Source organism: Urocampus carinirostris, chromosome 13 (genome assembly GCF_059441175.1).
Source record: "Urocampus carinirostris isolate Australia breed hairy pipefish chromosome 13, RoL_Ucar_1.0, whole genome shotgun sequence".
NCBI classification, from domain to species: Eukaryota; Metazoa; Chordata; class Actinopteri; order Syngnathiformes; family Syngnathidae; genus Urocampus; species Urocampus carinirostris.
In genome coordinates, this window is record NC_142361.1 from 22,705,426 (window position 1) to 22,725,529 (window position 20,104).

The following is a 20,104-nucleotide window of genomic DNA, read 5'->3' on the forward strand; positions in this document are numbered from 1 at the left end:
AGGAGTAAAAGTAAGACAAAATTGGGAGTGGTGAAAAAACCAGAAACAAAGATAAGAGATTTAGAAGAAAGCCGATTGCCGGTGAATAAGCCCACAAGGGAACTGTATGAAGTTGAGACGGAGGAAGTCGGGGAGGGAAAAAACCTGACCCTTAGTGGGCAAGGAAGTAAGAGACCCCTTGATAGGTCCTCTGGCTCACCCCCTAACCCAGAAAAAAGGGGAAGACCTGGAACCACAGACAGAGAGTCAGAGGGTCCCAGAGTTTTCCCCGGTGAGTCTCAAAATGAGGTACTACTCTTAAGTGATGTGTCTGACACAGGTGACACTCTCGATGATCTCGATGATCACCAAAGAATGGACTCAGATCCCCCAGTTTTGTCTAACTAGTTTAAATACTTTTACAACAATTATGAACATTACATTCTCTACTATCAATGTGAGAAGTGTGAGATCAAAGGTTAAGGCTCACAGTGTTTTATCGTTCTTAAAAACTATCAGAACGGATGTGTTTTTACTACAGGAATGCTGCATCCCCTTTCTAAAAAATTATAAACAGTGGGAAGAGATTTGGCCATATCCGTCATTATGGAGTGGCTCGAATGAAAACCGTAACGATGGGGTAGCCATTTTAATAAACAACCCTCAACTCATCATAAAGGGGAGTACTGTGATGAGAGACGGACGCGCAATCTTAGCAAGACTTTCTTATATAGGGAATGATTTTAACCTCATTAACATATACGGCCATGCCGACAGACAACTCAGGTACGAACTTTTAGAGGACATCCAGTCGCATATGCTAGGCCATCAACCACTAATCGTGGGAGGAGATTTTAATTGCATCTTAAGTAGGAAGGATAGAAAGAGGAATGATGAGGAGTTTAAAGTAGATAAAACATCAACTTTATTACAAGACATGTGCCGGACATTTAAACTGGTGGACTGTTTCAAATCCATACATCCAGGAGAGGAGGGCTTCACCTGGTTCAGTAGTGACAATGCCAGAGCCTCTCGAATAGACTACATATTTACGAGGGGTTTAGCACAGAGTGATGCAAGATTAATTCCAGTTTTTTTTTCGGATCACTTGCTACTGTCCTGCTCTTTCTCATTTCCTTCAGGTATGACTGTTGGGAAGGGTTTGTGGAAGTTAAACTGCTCCCTGCTGGAGGATGAGGCTCTAGCCGCACAATACAGGGAGCTGTACAAAGACTGGCAGACCCTTCAAGACTCGTATGATTCACGAGCACAATGGTGGGAAATGACAAAGAAACGAACACAGACCTTTTTTAAAAATGCAGGGAAAAACAAGAAACTCAAAGAGATGAAACGCATGTCGGGACTACAAAGAAGACTCCAACGCTATTTCATCCTAACAGAAAAGGGGATGGACTTTAATGATGAAATCAAAGAAACCAAACAAGAACTAAACGCTTTGGCGGAAATAAAGAGCAAAGGCATCATAATAAGAAGCAGAGAAAGAGAAATAGAAGAAGGGGAAAAATGTACACGCTACTTTTTAAAAAAAATTATGGGCAAAAATGAGGGGATTTTTAAACTTCAAAACGAAAACGGGCAAATAACAAAGGAAAGTAGTGAAATAACCAGATTGGTCGAAGACTACTACAAAAAATTATTTGAAAAGAAAGAAACATATGAGAATGAAATGGGGCATGTATTAGATCATATTTCAAGATCAGTGCGTCAAGACCCCTTTTTAACATCGGACTTTACCCTAGACCAACTGAATGATTGCATAAAGACTATGAAAAAAGGCAAATCACCCGGGGAGGACGGACTCAACCTCGAATTTTACCGGACTTTTTGGGATATTTTAGCACCAGATCTGTTAACTGTTTTTAACGAATTTTCCAGTCGAGACCATATGCCAGACAGTTTCAGAATCGGGATAGTTACTCTATTGCACAAAAAAGGAGACAAAATTGACTTAAAAAACTGGCGACCCATAACGCTTTTAAACGTGGACTGTAAAATTTTCAGCAAGCTTCTAGCAACACGAATGTCTGTTGTCTTGGGAGACTTGGTTGATCCAGACCAAACCTGTGCCATTGTGGGAAGGAAGATCAGCGACAGTCTCATGCTGATCCGTGACACCATTTGTTATGCAAGAGACAGAAACATGCGACTAGCGGTCCTAAACCTAGACTTTGAAAAAGCCTTTGATCGAGTCTCGCACCAATACCTCTTCAGGGTATTGCAAAAATGTGGTTTTCCCCAAAAATACATCAATTGGGTAGGACTGCTATACCGAGACATCTACAGCAAATTCATGATTAACGGGAATTTATCGGAAGCAATCGAGATCAACTGCGGTGTACGTCAAGGTTGCCCTATGTCTCCCCTTCTCTATGTTCTTTGCATTGAACCTTTGGCACAAATGTTAAGAAAAGATAGATTTGTCGAAGGCATCAATATCCCAGGAAGTGGGGGACAAATTACCAAGTGTGTTTTGTACATGGATGATTTTAATATTTTGTGTACTGACCGCGCATCTGTTGAAAGAGCCCTTGACTTGACTGACCTGTTTGGGAGGGCGTCTGGGTCAAGGCTAAATAGAGAAAAATCACAAGTGAAGTTTTATGGAATGTGGAAAGAGACAGAAAAGGCAGGACTCCCGCTGACGGTGTTAAAGACAGACCAGAAAATCCTAGGGATAAAATTCAATGCGGATGGAGGAGGCGAGACCAACTGGGATGACGTGACAAGGAAAGTTAAGCAAAAACTTGTTTTTTGGTCACTAAGAAAACTGACAATAGAGGGGAAGGTCCTAATCATCAAAGCGATCATCCTCCCAATGCTTTTGTCAATCAGTTTAATTTTTATGCCTAAAAGAAACGTGCTGTTACAACTGGACCGAGCCATCTTTCGCTTTGTCTGGGGCTCAAAGTGGGAAAGGATAAAAAGAGATACAATGAAAAAGAAAAAGGAAAAAGGGGGGAAAGGAGTGCCTGACCTCCAGCTTTTCCTGGGAAGCAAATATGTCTCTCTCCACTTCCAAAACGCTGTGGGCCCACCCAACAACCCGAAAAGTCAAGCAATGACCCGGTTTTGGATGGGCTCATATTTGCGGAAGCTAAAGCTTGTACCAAACAATCGTTTGATTCCAGTTTCATTTAACTTGCCGCCAACACATCTCTTTATTCGGGATTTTTTGAAGAAGTTTGATTTGGAAGCACAAGAATGTCACGCTTTGCAAAACCACAGGGCCCTTATTGCTATTGTGCAAAAGCGAGCTACAGTAAGCCCTGTGCGGGGGCTTGCGTTTGGCGAATCCACAACGGTTTGGAGCAACGTCAATCATCCTGCCCTCCCAAACAGACTACGAGACTTGTCATGGATGGTGGCTCATGAAGTTCTCCCAGTCAGAGCTGTAATGCACCACCGAGGAATGTCAGCGACTTCGACGTGCCCTCGACCTGGCTGTGGCGCCCAGGAGTCGGTGAGGCACCTTTTTTGTGAGTGCAGCGCTGCCAAGGTCTTGTGGACAATAGAATAGAATAGAATAGAATAGAATATACCTTTATTGTCATTGTTACAAAATGGGTTAACATATTGTGACAACGAAATTGGGCATGACACTCCAGTTTTACACATTCACAGTGGCCGAACAACTAGGAAAGTTCCCGGACTTGCCAGCAGGAGAGGTCCCTGATGCACAGTACGTGCTTTACGGGGTGAGTCGGTCGAGGAGGCATCGGAACGACTTTGCCAGGGACTGGCTCACTCTCGCCGCCATCAAGGACGCCATCTGGACCTCCAGAAACCTGCTGGTATGGAGGTGCAGGCAGATCCCCCCCGTGGCTGTGCTCCAAATGGCTGCAGATACCATACAATCTGCGAGCGGCGGGCCTAGGACGCAGCCATAAAGAAGACTCGTCTGTACCCACCCGGAGGGGGGAGCCGGAGCTACGCTGTGGGAGTCCCTGCAGCAACGGCCTGGGTTGTGGAACCCAGAAGGGAGAGGACCCACGCAGAAGGGAAAGGACCCACACAGAGGACTGGAAGAATGCTGCTTGGGAGGGTGGGATGGCAGAGCTATGCCCTTGCACAATAGTATTGCCTTTTACACGCTGGTTAACTACTGTTAAAAGAAAATAACTCTGAAATTGTTTAATTGATGTTGGAAATGTCAGGAAAAAATGTTAAAACGTCATATCGTCACGTCATATTGTCAAATATAAAAAAATTGTGAATATGCTTGATGGCTGTTTTGCTGCTGTTGGTGTCAGTGGATTTGTTCAGACCGAGGACAATCGACTTTGGCCTGAACGGATCTATTGACAATAACAAAGATGTTATATAATGAAATTGTGAATATGTTTGATTTTCGAGAAGGTTTGTTCAAACCTCACTTTGTGTTTGCTGTTAAAAACGTAATATTGGAATATAATATTGTGAATGTGCTTAATTGCTGTTGAGATTGTCATGATTGTTTTCTGTTTTTAGTGTCAATAAATTTGTTCAAACCAAAAAAAAAAAAAAAAACCAACAAATATGGACATAATTTGTGTCATGTTAGCAGCTTTTCTTATACCTGGGGGCCTTACTGAAATTAGCCGACTGAATTGAAATGACCTCACGTGGTTTAATCTCTAATAAATTCATACACTTGTATTCTATATTCCTTAGCTTCAGCTAGCGGTAGTGTGTAGCGTAAATGCCAGCGGTAGCCGTGTAAACACTGTGTGACAAAAAAAAACGAAAAACAACCACTCATTGCAGACAAACTATGGGCACACTTTTATTTATTAAATTAATAACATTCGGATTTTTTTTCTTTTTAAGAGAGGCGACTCTTGATGGCATTTAGGCTACACACATTTAGCTGATAAGACATTTTGCCGATATATGCACTCGATAGCAACAATCACAAACGTTTGATTCATCATCTCTGAGATAAAGTATGCGCTGCAAACCTAAGCAATTTTTGATGATTGCCTCGGTCCAATCTTTTCACTTTATTGAATTTACCCACCCCCCCCCCAAGTAGCTTCTGTTTCTTTATATCAGGCATGTCCGCTGGGATGAAGTAAAACCTCAATTTCTCGATCCTTACCATTTTTTTCCTCAGATTCTGGCACCCTAGCACACAAAATGACATTTTGACACCGGACTAGCAGCAACTGCAGCTTGATTTACTGAAGTCCATCGCCCAGCGAGGTGTGCTGTTCTTCCACCTTCTGCTGTGATGTAGGCTATTGAAACTTACGTTGACGCAAACCATTTTTGATGATACAAAGCTAAACTTTTGGAGCTTGTGCTTTTTGACATATCTCGCTGAGGGCTAATCCCAGCCCACCGGATATGTCACTATGGTTACGAAGTTAAAAGGTCCATACATCTCTGCATGGTTTGCTGGGAATATAGCCTTAAAGTAGTCAACACAGCCCTGAAAATCATCAACTGATCCCTACTCAAATCTAGGACATATCCCAAATTTTTTGAGGACTTCTCTAAGCCTAGTCACCACCTCTTTGACCTGATGCCCTCTGGCAAATGCTACCTAATAGATTTTCTTCCCCCAAGCAATTACTGCCCTAAAACAAAGCACACAAGACTAAGAGAAAGCAAAGAAATGTCTAGTAGATGTACTGAGAATTGTACTGCATTGTTAATAGAATTGCACTGTTCCCTGACTTATGCTAGTCCAAAAGCATTACCTTGTAAATATTGCCAATGGCCTTTTTGATTTTGAATCTTATATTTTTATCTTGGTGTGCAAGGTCTAATCTCAAACTACACTTACTACCTTGTGCAAAATGGTGTAGATGGAAATAAAAACAATTCTCACATAATCAGTCACAGCCACAAAAAACAACCATTTCCAGTGATTTGGATCACTTTTAATTGTTAAAATGATCAGATCAACTTACAACAGGCTCGAGCTATGGAGCCGAACAGAGGCTGCGTATATGTAAAATCTACCTGTTACTAACAGCGGTGAAAGTGCACAATGTAAGGAAAACTGAATAATGTAATAATCTTTCGCATATCACAATAAAAACACTGACTGACAAATATATTTGTATTAGAATGGAACATGCAACTGTCAGTCACTTATTACACGTCTGTTAGCTCCTTCAAGGAAAAAAGCCATAATAATGACCAGTTTCTCTGGACATGGTACCACACATGAAAAAAAATCTTAAACTGCTGTAATTAGATGCAGCAAGTAGACAAATAAAACATCAAATGAACTGAGAAACCTTACAGTGATACATGAAATTCTCAAAACTAGCCCACCCTCTGCCCCAGAAGAAAGCCCAGTCCCTTTCCATGAATCAAATCAAATGCAGCCACTAGATGGGGGGGGGGGGGGGGGGGGGGGGGGGGGGGGGAAGAAGGAAGAAAGAAACAGCAATGCAGTCAATTCCCTAACGTGTAATTTGCCACTGATACTCTTCTACGCCCACAGGTGGCGCTTGCAGTGATCCACAGCCTGAAACACAAGACATGTAAACATTTGAAATTCCAAACTGTAAACCTTAAAATTAGAGATGCACCCAATTGTTAGCACTGGTTCATTTTAAATCTAGGCAGGAACACGCGAGTGTGACTCGTTTGTTGTATTAGACTGCACCATCATCATTATCAATTACCCCCCTACTTTAGTTTTCTTGTCACCATTTACCCTCTTGTTAATAAAAGATAGTGTAATCCCTATTTCACCATGATAAATGGGGACCAAAACACCATGAGGTGCAAAATATCCGCAAAGTAGCCCCCCCTACACCCATGTTTTAATGCCCTCTGCTAGCCCCCCCTTGCAGTAATAGTTAGTGGGGGATGATGGATCGCTGATGCACAGGTGCAGTTCAAATTTTATCTCTCTACCCCTGCTCTTTGCAATAGCCGCCCGGAGTAAGAAATAGCTTTCACAACTGAGCAGTGTCTAGCAGAGTGACAAAGGTGCACTCTGCTAGACACTGCTTTGAATGCAATGAGGGGAAAATAGATCTTAGCTGCACGGGTGCTGTTCATTTAAGGTGAAAAAAAACAGTGGGGGAGCCAGACACAAATGTACTCTCTCAGTAGTAGTTGACTCGGGATAATGGATCTTGGACAAACCAGTGTAGTTAATCTTACGCGGACTACATTGGCACACTCCAGCGGCCTAAGACAAGAAAAAAAACGCTCTGATAGCCCTAGTTACAGTAGACTAGGGATAATGGATTGCCCCCAGAACCAGAACTGTGCTATTCATTTTTTTCCATTTTTCGTGGGACAAAATGACACCTCCTGAAAAAAAGTGTACTCGGCCAGTCCCTCTCTGTAATATAGGTATAAGGATAATGGATCGCGCTTGCATGAGTGCAATTCATTTTAGGCAAAAATAAGGTAACGGCAAAAAAAAAAATTAAAAAAAAGGAGCAGGTCACTTTTATTGGTTGCGAGAATGGCAAAAAAAGTGCCGCCATGAAAATGCGATGAACATGAGAAAAGGACAGTTTAAAGTACAGTCCAAATCCCAACCCAAACTCCCGGTAAGATGAAAAAATGTTTATTCGAGCGATTTAAGAGACACTTGACGTGCATGCGGTAGACAGGCAGCTTGAAAGAGACTGCAAGGATTATTGCAGCCAGAAGATGACTGTAGTTAGTATAATATTTTTTTAAAGTTAGAACACCAACTTGAAGGTTTTACTTGCTTCTATATCACTTTGTCTGGCTATTGAAGCAAATAAATACCCTCTTTTTTGTTTTATAATTTAATAAAGGCAACAACTGAAATTAGCAGTGAGGAATATAGCAATTAGTTATAGATCATTTTAGATTGAACTTTTTGAAGCCACTGATAGCAAACACGGTGCCAAATAAATATGAAATAATTTAGTCTTTTTAATTTCATTTTGAGCCAAGTGTGTCACAATTTCGGTTGTCCCCAAATACTTTTTTTTATTGTAAGCACTCAAATGCACATTGCTAGTTACTTTAATGGAAGCTTAATAAATAAAACACTTAAATTGAGTTTCTAGTCATATGCTTATGTTATTTTATATGACAGTCGATGCAAAATATGCATTTCATTTTTTATCAATTTTCATTTCAAATCAAAATGAGATATCTCCTCAAGTTTTGAGTGTGAGAGTCTTACGTCACATTTGGTTGCAGTCTCCATATTCCTGCACCAGAACGAAGGTCCCAAAACGCACTGCTCTGTTCCTAGCAGTCGGTGCAGGGTGTCGGGACAGAGACCCATTTGCTAGCAATACAAAAAAAAAAAAAAATCTTTGCACTTTTCTTACTTGCATAACATGCTGATGACGGTAATAAACACCCACCAGGCAAACATAGTCTGGGTCAAGCACTTGAAGGAGAAGTTTCACCAAAGTGGGCTCGTACTCTCGCACCATCTGATCACACTGTTGACACAAATAAAGTTACTCCGGCCTTCAAAATAATAATCACCGTCTTGTTAATCTTCTTCACCTCGGTCTGCAAGGATACAGGCAGGAAGCTGCATACTTTCTGCACTGCCTCTTCAATTTGTGCCTCCGTTGCATTCTTTTCCAGGATTCCGTCGATGTAAGCGACGGTTAATGTGCACACTTTGCAGTAGGCTCCATTTTTAAAGGCGGCCTTATCGACGGCAGCTGGAATTAGTTTTAGGATTATTAGTGTCATTTGCATTCCCAAATATATTTATGACACGGATGGGTGGAAATCCACACTACTCGTTTGTAGGTACAGTAGACTTCCGGGATGCAGTGACCCTGCGTCATGGCATTTTTACTTCACCGTGTGGGATAAGATGCCCGCCTTCCCCTTATACGACAAACAAATCAGTGTGCACAAAAACTTATACAATTTAAACATAGCTGTGTTTGTTGAGTTATGTTTATAAAGATGCCCATCTGCTATTGGTTGACGTGATATAAAATGCCAGTCTGCTATTGGTTTAGGTCATGGCATCAAAAAAATACCTCCATAGGCTGAACTACCTTCCACAATGTCTTACTCCTCATGCAGTTAAAATGATTGCGTGTTTTGTCAACACTGCAAGCCAGCGTTACAAAATTGTAGTTTTTTTTTTTTCCACTAGGCACCCAAGGCTTCAAGTCATGCTTAAGGGAGAGGCAAAGACATGATAACAACGGAAACAAAAGTGATCATCAATAATACGAAGAACGGGCATTAATCTTTACCTTCAGTAAGTTGCTTGGCTGTAACCAATTAATGGTCAGAACTGAAGGCAATTAAAGCAATAAAGTCCTACTAAGGGCAATATTTGCAAGTGAAACTTTTAAAATCAGTTTTTTTAATTTGCCGTCTCCTTCCACGTTTGTGTCACCTGCTCCTCCACTCGGCCAGCTCAAGTTACGTCACATACAAGGCAACTTATTTTTACTCGACATGTTTATGTTATTATAATAATATACACTCCTATTACACATTAGTACCAACTATTTACTATATGGTTAAATTAATGTTTTAAATTTGGGCTACTATGGGTTTGTAATGCATTATGTACAGTATGCATTACCAAAAGTTTCAATCCCCTGCTATATGCAAATCTCACTGTGCAATCCTTATTTCAGAATGTATTAATGTCTTATCTCAGGGGTTCTTCTTTAATACCTTGACAAAACCAACAGTTACACTCCAAGCCAAAAGGTGGAAGCGGTGACCATCATTTTCTCAGTGATCTGAACCCAAAATTAGCCTTTTACTCACGGGCATAAGCACGTCGGGCCTCTTTGCAGAGTCCCAAGACAATGCAAACAGTCTTTGGGTCCGCCTGCTGCACCAGAAGCTCAATAATGGCCGCGCCGTATGTGTCTATAAGGTCCTTGCACTGAGGCGTCAGGGAAGATGGCAAATACGTACAAACTTTTTCCACAGCCTTAATTACCTCATCCTGGAAGAATGCAGAAATTACAGCCGTGTTAACACCAGGAAGGCCATTCGTAGCATCAGGGTTTGAGGTGGTCCTGGCCCTACCTCAGTTGTCTGATCCTCCAACATGTCTTCCAATTGCTTCATCACAAATTTACATACATCACATGTGGGAGAATCCTGAATTCGCACCATAGACTGGATAAGAGGGGGAATTTAGAGTGGTTGTTTTGAATCACATTAATTCTATTTTAGATGAGAAAAAAATGGCTGCTTACTTTTGTCATCTTGACAGATTCCACCTTGGTGGCAGGAACAAGATCGAGAGCAGGCAAAATCTTGGCAGCAGGCAAAATTTGAGCAGGCTTTAGGGTCAACATCGGAGTGGACTTTTCATTAGCACTACAGAAGCCAGCAGAAGAACAGAGCTCCTTGGGATCCTGTGGGCAAAAAAAACGTTTTTCTATCAACTAGAACATGAATAACCAAGCTTTTGAAGGGGAGAGCTTCTTTTTTTGTTAATGATTTGCGTGAAAGGCTACCAGTTTGATGGCCATTTCTAGTATGAATAATCATGTCACTACCATGATGTAATATTAAAAATAGTCAACCACTAAAACAACTGCCTTGAATAGGGGCATTGAATGGTTTACATATATAAATTATAGTCTAATCTGAGGAAAGGGCATTTGAAAGAGTTGATCATGCACTTAAAAGCATTGATCAGTAGACTTCTAATGCGATTTAAATACATTTCCCAGAAAATTCACATGTGAACGTTTCAGGTCTTCCTAGTAGGAGACGCCTGAACTAATATAAGCAGCATACCATTCCATAGTTTTTAAACCCCATGCACTAGTAAATATGTCATCACCAAATGTTAGTGAGGTATTAGTTGAAATCTATCCCAAATCAGAATAAAACTACAAAAAAAATAAATCAAGAATGTGAATCCAATGCAAGACATAGCAAACATGTTTTGTTAATGTTCTGTAGGCTCATTTAATCTGAATAATGCTAGTACAGGAAAGAGGGATTAGTAGTAAAAACTGCAGAGTTAAAAAGGCCACATTGGGAACATCCAGGACATACCTCATCCTGTGGAGCAGCAGCATGTGGGCAAAAAGGGGAAAGAACAGATATGAATAAAGTAGCGATTCAATATACAAAAATGATGGGGGAAATAGAAGATATGAGGAAGCCTGATGGGACTCTAATCACTTGCTAAACTATACCCCTACCCCCACCTTAATCATGACATGAGAAGGGACTCACCGAGGAAAAGATCTTCTGAAGAACAACGGTGCCGTAGGTGCTAATATACTGCTTGCACTGGAAGAAAAAGTGAGACAGATTCAGCAAGAAAGCTTGCACATTTGCATTTTCTTCCATTCACAATGTGTGCGACAGCATATAGTCAAGATTTCAGTGCTACTTTATGACTTTTTAAAAATGGCAGAGGTCAACTTTTACACTGCAAGATACGGAGAAAAAATGGGTCACATGTCAAACATGCATTTCCAAATACATTTAGAGACATTGTAAAAAAAATGAAATAAAGTTCTCTCAACAGAAGTACCTTTAATCAGCATGGGAATAAAATGAAATTATAAGTAAATATAAGAATACGGATTAAAGATTGTAATTTTTGTGGAGGACTAGTGTTAATCTCTGTAAGGGAAATTATGGTTTAATGGTGCTTTTGATACTGCTATACCTTTATACTCTTACTTTTGTACTCATATCTTTATGTTTTATCGTATACTCAAGAAGTGCGTGGTTCTACGATTTGGAGTGGTGTTCAGGCAAGCACTTCCAAGGTCAAAAGAATAAGTTCCCAAGCACCAAAAAATTCCACTAATTAAAAAGATGAAACTTGAAAGGCCACTAACAGTTTCCTAGGCTACTCCTCATGCCTCTTAGGGCCTGCTAACCATTAGACGGCTTTTGCTAGAGAGCTTGCCTCCCACATTCCAAGTCTGCTCGAGAGTTTGCCTTCTACATTACAGAGACGCATTATGTTACAAAGTTTCACGATCCTTATTGCTCATTTATTATACTTGCACGCCATCTAGCGACCAACATTATACACTGTATTTGAACATGAGATTCCCGTCCAAACCAATCAGATTAGTTTCCTGTGTTCATATAAACCAATCAGATATGTTGTTTCAATCTTGTGTTTTCCATTAAATAAGCCTCCTGCCAGAGGCGGAGTGCGATTTCATACCTAGTAGTCTGTCATGTTTGCTGGCTGTGACACTGCCTTTTGTTCGCATTAGACAACACTGCAATCTAGTGGTCAACTATTACACACAGGGTCTTTAAAAGTCCAACTTATGGGTCACAGAGCATTATTTGTAAAAACTTAAAAGGTTATCCAAAACCAACTTTTTGCATATTATGTACAGTAATTATATTTTGGTATCCATACAATTACTTTTAAACCTACAATATGAATTGCTTATGTTTATTTTAATTTTCTCTGACATACCTCAGTTAATGTTTATATCAAAACAGTAATCCCTCGGTTATCGCGGTTAATGGGGACCAAAACCACCCGCGAAAAGTGAAAATTCGCAAAGTAGCGACGCCCCTTCAAAAATGCTTGAAAAAAAAAAAAAAAAAAAAAAACGTTTAAATTATTCCATTTAATCTATTTTTTAGACCCGCAAAGCTCTGAACCCGCGAACGTGGAACCGCGAAGTAGCGAGGTCCCACTGTACATTTTATTTTTCAAAATTGTTACCATTTGATTTGATTAATTCATACATAATGGAATTTTGTTTTGAGGCGCAACTATTGATTTGGGTGTTTAGTAAAAATTGTGGTAAATGGTCTGCATTTATATAGCGCTTTTCAAGTCAATGAAGACCTCCCAAAGCGCTTTACAATGTGCTTCACACTTACCCATTCATACACACACTCACACACCAATAGCGGCCATGGTATAAAAATCTCATCTCATCTCATTAGCCGTACCGCTTATCCTCAGTAGGGTCGCGGGTGGTATAAAAATGAATATCTAAATTAAGATACCTTACACACTATTTTTAATATGAATGTTTACCTTGCAATTAAAACAATACATATAAGGAGTGTCCGGCCCTCACCATATCTGACAAGCCAGGCCCCAACTGGTCACAATTATCCTGAAATTTAGCAATGAGGGAGTTCACAAAGGAAGCGTTTGCCTTCGCTTGTGCTTGTGCGTCTGTCATGAACTTGACGCAGTCCAGGCAAACGTCTCCGTTTTCCTAAGAAGAGAACAAAGGCTTTTTGTTAAAAGGTCGCTACTTGTTCTCAAGAATCCGAGGAGCATACATTGACTGGAGCTTCAGTTTTGGCGTTTTCCTGAGGGTACAGGAGCCCGGGGACATTGAGGAGGAAAGGTGTAGCGGACTTGGCAAGGTCAACCTGAGGGATCTCGTTGGAGAGAACTTGCTGGTGAAACTCTGCCATGGCCATCTGCTGGGACCGACACAAGCCCAAAGCTCCACAAGCTACGCTGGGATCATCCTAAATGACATAAAATCAGCATCAAGGTGAAAGATGATTAAAAATGAGGTAACAATGCTGCCAGACAGTCACATGGTTTTATCTTGCATAACGGCCTTTGCATTTCCACTTTTTTTTTTTTTTTACTCACTTCCCTATGAAGAGCACAGGATAGGCTGAAATTCTTTCTTTGACACTCATGTAAGCATTTATCTGTGCAAAACAATTAGAAACCGCTCACCAGCTCTCCAATGATGATTGTGACGACAATTTGGTAGTAACTGTCTACCATCTCCTTGCACTCGGCACTCATGCCTTCATCTGGGATGAGCTGGCATGCTTTTTCCAGGTAACCGACAATCTCTGCCTGCAATCACATCATATATTAAATAAAAAGTATTCATTATGCATCAGTTTAACTTCAGCGGCTCAATTGTACAGTTAAAACATTTTTTTTTATTCAACATTTAATGTGACTAATCTTATCAACAGTAAATCCGGGAAAGGCATCCCCACCTTATAACCTTTTTCACTTTACAGTGTGGAATACGATGTTTTTCCAGCCCTTCTTTAAAAAAAAAAAATCACCGGCCCTAAAACCTTGTTTGTCCATATGACAAGTGACATCTCCTGGATGCCTGTCTGCTATTGGTTAGCGTCACGGCATCATGAAAATGCAAATAAGCTATTGGCACAATACATTCCTCTTTATTCAGTTTGGAATCTCCTGTGCATCATTAAGACTTTGTGAGTGTGTGATATAGTACTGTATTTACTTGTTGTGAGTCCAAATTCTTTCAGTGAGGCTAAAAGGAGAGTGGCATACATAAGCACAGAAACAAAGCACACTTATGAAGAAATGCAAAGAAGGCACAAAAGTTGTTAGCATTACTGTTTAAAATGGCCATAACCAATGAACTATTTGGACTTTTATGAAAGGAGGCGATTAAAGCAAAGAAATCTTAGGCATGACAATCCTTGCAAGTGGAAGTTGTGAAATCAGTTTCATTTTTAATCTTTCGTAGCCTCTCCTTTTTGCATTCACCCACTACTCCACCTTATCAGCTCTAGTCACCAAAGGTAAATCAAGTTGGATTGATGGATATTTTTTTATGTTTAATCATATACATGTATATTACATTTAAGTACTACTCACTTTGTGCCATTTTAATGATATCTTCAAATCAAATGAGATATAATCTTAAGAAATAACTAATTCTACCCTTTACACCACTACTGCATCTGAAATGTACTTCATATTTTTCATCTTGTCGCAATATTGGGAGCATATATTTGTTCTTTTGTCTTAAAAACCTACCTGGTTGTCTTAAAATACAGTTTGTCACAAAACTAAGGACACCCCTCACATATCTGCAGACATTTAATTATAATGTTTAATGGAAAAAAAGTGAAGAAACATCGCTTTGACACAATGACAAGATTTATGTCAACAAATGCCATGGATAATGAAACTATATCCACTGGACTGAGAAGACAAAAAAGGAATTTATTCGTCTCAGATGGTGTGAAGCATGTGTGACAGCACCCAGGTGTGTTGGGAATGTCATGGTTTGGGGCTGCATGAGTGCAACTGGAAATAGGGAGTTGCATTAAATTAGGGGAAACACAAACTCATGTATGTACTATGAAAAACTGGAGCAGAGAATGATCCTCCTCCCTCCAGAAACTGGGTCACCATGCAATATTTGTGGTCGGATAATGACCCCAAATACACTGAGATTTCTAAAGGGGCTATGGGTAAAGGGGGTGGACTGGCCAGGCATGTCTCCAGATCTAAATCCAATAGAAGTACTTTAAAATTTACACTCCTATACAAGCGTTACACAGACTACCTTCAATAGTGTCAAAGAGATGTTTTCTTCAGTGTTGTTCAATTAAATTCTGATGAAATATCTGCAGAAATGTGAGGCGTGTACTCACTTTTGTCACATACTGCATTTGATTATTGTAAAAATTACCTTTATCATAAATGAAGTTAGACAATTGTGGTATTGTAGAATCTAAATAAATCTAAAAAATATGACTGTTGGGTTTCAAAACATGGATAAGAAATGTTTAGTATAAAATACTTTATCAAACTCTCATACTGGTAAATAATAATAATAATAATAATTTCCTTGTATTGTCATTCTGTGTAACAATGTACACAGAACGAAATGTCGATTGCACCTGACCCGTTGTAGCGAGCCGATGCAGCCGCAGCCAACAGAGGGCGCCGCCGACCACTTTTTGAGTCTTAGGAATGACTCGGCCGGGGCGCGAACCACCGACCTCCCAGTCTCAAAGCGGGCGCCTTACCATCTAGGCTACTGAGCTGTTTCACTTTTTCTTGCAAAGTACATCTGGAAAATGTAACCACACCACATTATACCAGTAATGCATTTATTTTACCTGGATAATATGAGAAGTTTTTTTTTTCCAAAGAGACAGTTAATATTATTTAGCTCTTTCAACTTGTATTTTTCCATTTAACCCCAACCACACATGCATGTATTTTACGCAGTAGTCGTTGCTTTATACAATTTTGTCATTTTAATTATTGGAGTATCAGAAGGCATTAGCATAGGTTTCTATCCCCTGCTATCTGGAAGTTTCACTTTGTGATCCCCACCCCAGAACAGACTAATTTTGTATCCCGGGGGTTTTCTGTACAAACTACTATACCTGTGTGGCATTGTCTTTCAGAACCTGCAAGACTACCATCATCACCTCCTTACACAGGTCACATGGCACAGTTTTCTGAAACAGAATTAAAAAGTCAGTTAGAGATAATATTATGTAAAGATTCATCTTAAATCAGAAAAATACACATGGAAGCATTTTTTAAAAAGTAAAAGGGAAGTAATTATGCAGAGGGCAGGAGGCAACTAACCATCTGAGGTTTGTTCCACACATTCTGCTGGCAGTGAGTCACAGCACCACAAAGAGATGCAGTCTTCACGTTCCGACACCAGTAAGGCGGACCGCGTGCACACTGCTCTGTGCCCAGCAAAGGGGTGGCCACAGCTGCAAAACAGTGGAAAAAAACAGCAATTATAAATTACTGGGTCAAAGGACCTAAAGAAACGTCATGATTATAGCAGCCCTAGTCAAGATTGGCTCTTTTTGGCTTTTACCTGCTCCGCTTATTTATATTCAAGAAATCGTGTGAAATGAGGCCTTAATGCCACCAGAAGGATTTTTCAGAGGAGAAATTATCTTCCAATTTAAACAATTCCAGTTCAATAGACTTGTGACCAACAGCGATTAAACGACTTTGATTAACAAAAAAAAAAAAAAGGAATCTGTCAACAAAGCCAAACTGAGCATGCCCCTCACATTACAAGCATTATGTCCTCACGTTTGGCCATAAAACATCAATATTGTTTAGAATAGGTCTTTTTTGCCATTGGTATCAATGTGGTAAAAGGTTCTATGCAACAAGATTAGATATGGCATTCCATGGCAAGTAAATATGCAAAAGTCTTTAAAGAGATTAAAGACTGTCAGAATGAATAAGAAAATAATATTTACAACCAAGTGCTTAGAGACTGCCCCTCCAAGTTACAACAATAGTGCAATAAAATAGTGCATCTTAACAAGAGTGCAATGAATAGTAGTGCAATAACATAAGCGGCAACAAAAATTCTTAAATAATTGAATCGACTTTATTGTCATTAATAACGACGTAGTGTACATCGTTTAGAAATTAGACGCGGCATACAAGGATGAACATCTAAAAAAGGCTTAAAAAGCAAAAAAATAACAAATCATCAAGATTGGAAATTTACAGGGCAATTCTAGCAGATTGGCTTAAGTTGCAATAACATTGGAAATTACTTTTAAAAAATTCCAATTTAATACGCATGAAAATAACACACATTTTGTTCTATAATCTCACTTTCTTAAATACATTGCAAGAATAAAAATCTTTGTTAAATTGTACGGATAAAAAAATGGGTTCTTCGGATTACTTGATTGTCAATACGGTTCACAGTAAAACAATTGAGCGTCAACTTTGATATTTTCACTGAAATATTTTAATGTGTAGAGGAGCATTTTTAGGGAAAGAAGCAGTTAAAAATACAAAATCACCCATTTCAGAATCAATGAATGTTTGTATAACAAAGAAGGTTCTCTGAGTAAAATAGAAACAAAAAAAACAAATTAAATCTAAAAGAATCATTCTTCACCAGCTATGTAAAGGTGATATTCACCTAAACCCACCAAGCAATCCTTAAACTACATGACGGTCTCAGAAAAACGAGAATATTGAGATAAAGGGTTTTATTTTCTGTAACTCAATGTTGAGCAATGCTTCACATTACATTTTTAATCATTATAAATCAACTAATATATTTCAATGTTTTAATATTGACGATTACAGTGACAAATAAAGTACCCCATCTCTAAATATTACAATGCAGTATCAAGAAAAACTTACTAGTATGCTGTAAACCATAATTGATTTTACTTAATATAAAAATGACTGAACCAATTAATCCCCAATTAAAAAGTACTAGATATTCCAAAACAAAAAATGCCTTTCCCCGTTTAAAAGAGTTTACATAAAGCCAATAAGGAGGATTACAAAGAATGAAACAAAGTGCATTCTGTGGTAAGCTGTAGACGGATATCTCACACAAAAACAATGCAAGATTTTGAAAGTTTAAAGTACAGAGTACAAATATGTGTTTATTCTCAGTCTCGCCACACTTTAGTCAAAAGATAAGAGCCACAAACGTAATTAAAAGTCAAATAAAAAAAGTCTGGCTATACAAAACAAAAAAGATTGTAAACTAAATGTGTCAGATTATCTCTTTTTTTCTAACTTTAATTCTTTAATCTTGGAAGTGGAAAACTGTCTCCAAATACTAACGATGCGGAACATATACCTCTGACCTTTTTAAAATAGTTGAAATGAAAGTTTATACTTCCTGATCATGAGTTAACTTCCCTATCATTTATATTTCATATTTTACTTCTGTATTCTTATTTTTTTTGCACAATGTTGATGCAAATGCACTGTCTCTGATGAACTTACCACTTAGGCCAGTCTAAAAGCGCTCTCTATCCTTGTACTATTTAATATGATTTCTGATATTTTTTTGTTCTTTAAGCTTTTAATTATTTGTCAATACTCAAGTGCTCCATCGAAAGTCATCGTAAACAATGTACACTTTGCATTAAATGACTATGAAGATAGTTTTAGTTCTGTTTTAACAATATATGAACTCTAATCAGAATTTTAAAACGTGATTTAACCTGTATAAAACAGCCCAAATGACGTGTGAAGGAACTGTTCTGACCTTTATAAATAGATAAAATGAATGCTTGTAGTAGCTTCCTTTTTCAGCAACGTTCAAGTCATGTTTATTTGTATAGCCCTTAATCACAAAGAAAAACAAAGGGCTGCACAGACCACAGATTATTGCAAACCACAAACCATTATGACACCATCACCTGATCTAAAACCTACATGAGGGCAAATAATACACAAATATTGTCAACATAAAATATAGGTTATTCATATGCTACAGAAGTACGTTTTAAGCTTAGATTTAAACCTTTCCACAGAGGTTGGAGATTACTTCATTAGTTTTATTTTTGCCCCATGTTCCTGCTATTGCATTGGACCATTTTCTGATTACCTTGTAAATATTGCCGATACATCCCACTACTCTTTTTAAACTTGTTTTTCTTCTTTTAAGTATTTTATTACATGTTTAGCCTGGAGTGCTAGGTCTGATCCCATTGTAAACAATGTTGTATTCAATGTAAATAAAGACAATTGTATTTTGAACTTGTGGATATAAATTTAGAAAATACGTTTTGGCCCATAAGGACACATCCGAAAGGACGAGTTTAATTTAGTGTTTTATTTCGGTTAGAAAACAAAGCAAAAAGTAAACTGGGTCATGCCTCGTCGTTCAAGTAGACTTGTTTTGATGCTAACGAAATTAGCTTAGCATGAAGCGTCTTTCGAGAGTTTTCACTTTGCAAATTGAACCTTCAAATAAGTCACATATTTTAAGTAATATACCAGCGTAACAAAAACATTCAACCTTTATGATGTGTATGTATAATGTAAATAAGTTCTGAGTTAATTTCGATTCTCTATTATTACGTTTACGAAGCTATTCGTGTCACTTCCGGGTTTCTGCAATGACTTAGCACGCCAATACACTCGACATTTGTAATTTATTTGTTTGATATAATTTAAATAAAATTACCTGAGGAAACGAAAAGAAGCGTTAGAAGCAGCATGACGCGGGTGTTTTCAGTCGCGTCTACGAATTCGATTTCTATTTGCGTTCGTAGTTTGAGTTTTTATGGCCTCTAGTCAAGTCAGCTGACATGTGACTCCAATGCGTCACTTAACTCGTGACCTCCATCAAGGAGACTCAGCAAAAATACGGAATAAAATAAATCTATTTTTTAAATTATTTTTTACAATTTATAAATCTGTATATTATGCTTAAGGATTTCCCTTCTTGTCCTATTTTTTTTTTGCAGTTATTTATGTATAATTTATTATTCCCCTGAAAACTTAATTTCGATACGGTGTTCAATAAAAGGCAGAGAAAACAAAAGAAAAAACGCAAAAAATGTATATAAATACAAACTTGTAGATCTACATTTTGTAAAACTGCGAGAAATGACAAGTCTTGCGATCCTCATTGAATAGAATAGAATAGAATAGAATAGAACAGATGGTCTGCATTTATATAGCGCTTTTCAAGTCAAT

At 38.7% G+C, this 20,104-nt stretch overlaps 1 protein-coding gene across 1 annotated transcript; it reads right to left on the reverse strand.

Moving 5' to 3' along the window:
- Positions 1–6,359: 6,359 nt before the first annotated feature.
- psap (prosaposin) lies at positions 6,360–19,738 on the reverse strand. The gene is made up of 14 exons (XM_088351165.1): positions 19,590–19,738; positions 16,250–16,383; positions 16,042–16,116; positions 13,598–13,723; positions 13,183–13,377; positions 12,972–13,115; positions 11,134–11,190; positions 10,137–10,298; positions 9,964–10,056; positions 9,697–9,880; positions 8,452–8,615; positions 8,304–8,384; positions 8,117–8,224; positions 6,360–6,460 (listed from the first exon to the last, which is right to left on the reverse strand). Exons 1-14 carry the CDS (start codon positions 19,621–19,623, stop codon positions 6,425–6,427), a joined length of 1,593 nt encoding a protein of 530 aa, XP_088207291.1. The 5' UTR covers positions 19,624–19,738; the 3' UTR covers positions 6,360–6,424.
- Positions 19,739–20,104: the final 366 nt, after the last annotated feature.

What these genes read in the sequence shown, in the direction of transcription:
- psap (XM_088351165.1), bottom strand. Translation starts at nt 19,623, where the DNA reads ATGCTGCTTCTAACGCTTCTTTTCGTTTCCTCAG. An exon ending in GCTTCTTTTCGTTTCCTCAG is followed by an intron (nt 16,384 to 19,589) that starts GTAATTTTATTT and finishes ACTGTTTTGCAG; the next exon opens with CTGTGGCCACCCCTTTGCTG. An exon ending in GGCCTGGCTTGTCAGATATG is followed by an intron (nt 11,191 to 12,971) that starts GTGAGGGCCGGA and finishes TTTTTCTTCCAG; the next exon opens with TGCAAGCAGTATATTAGCAC.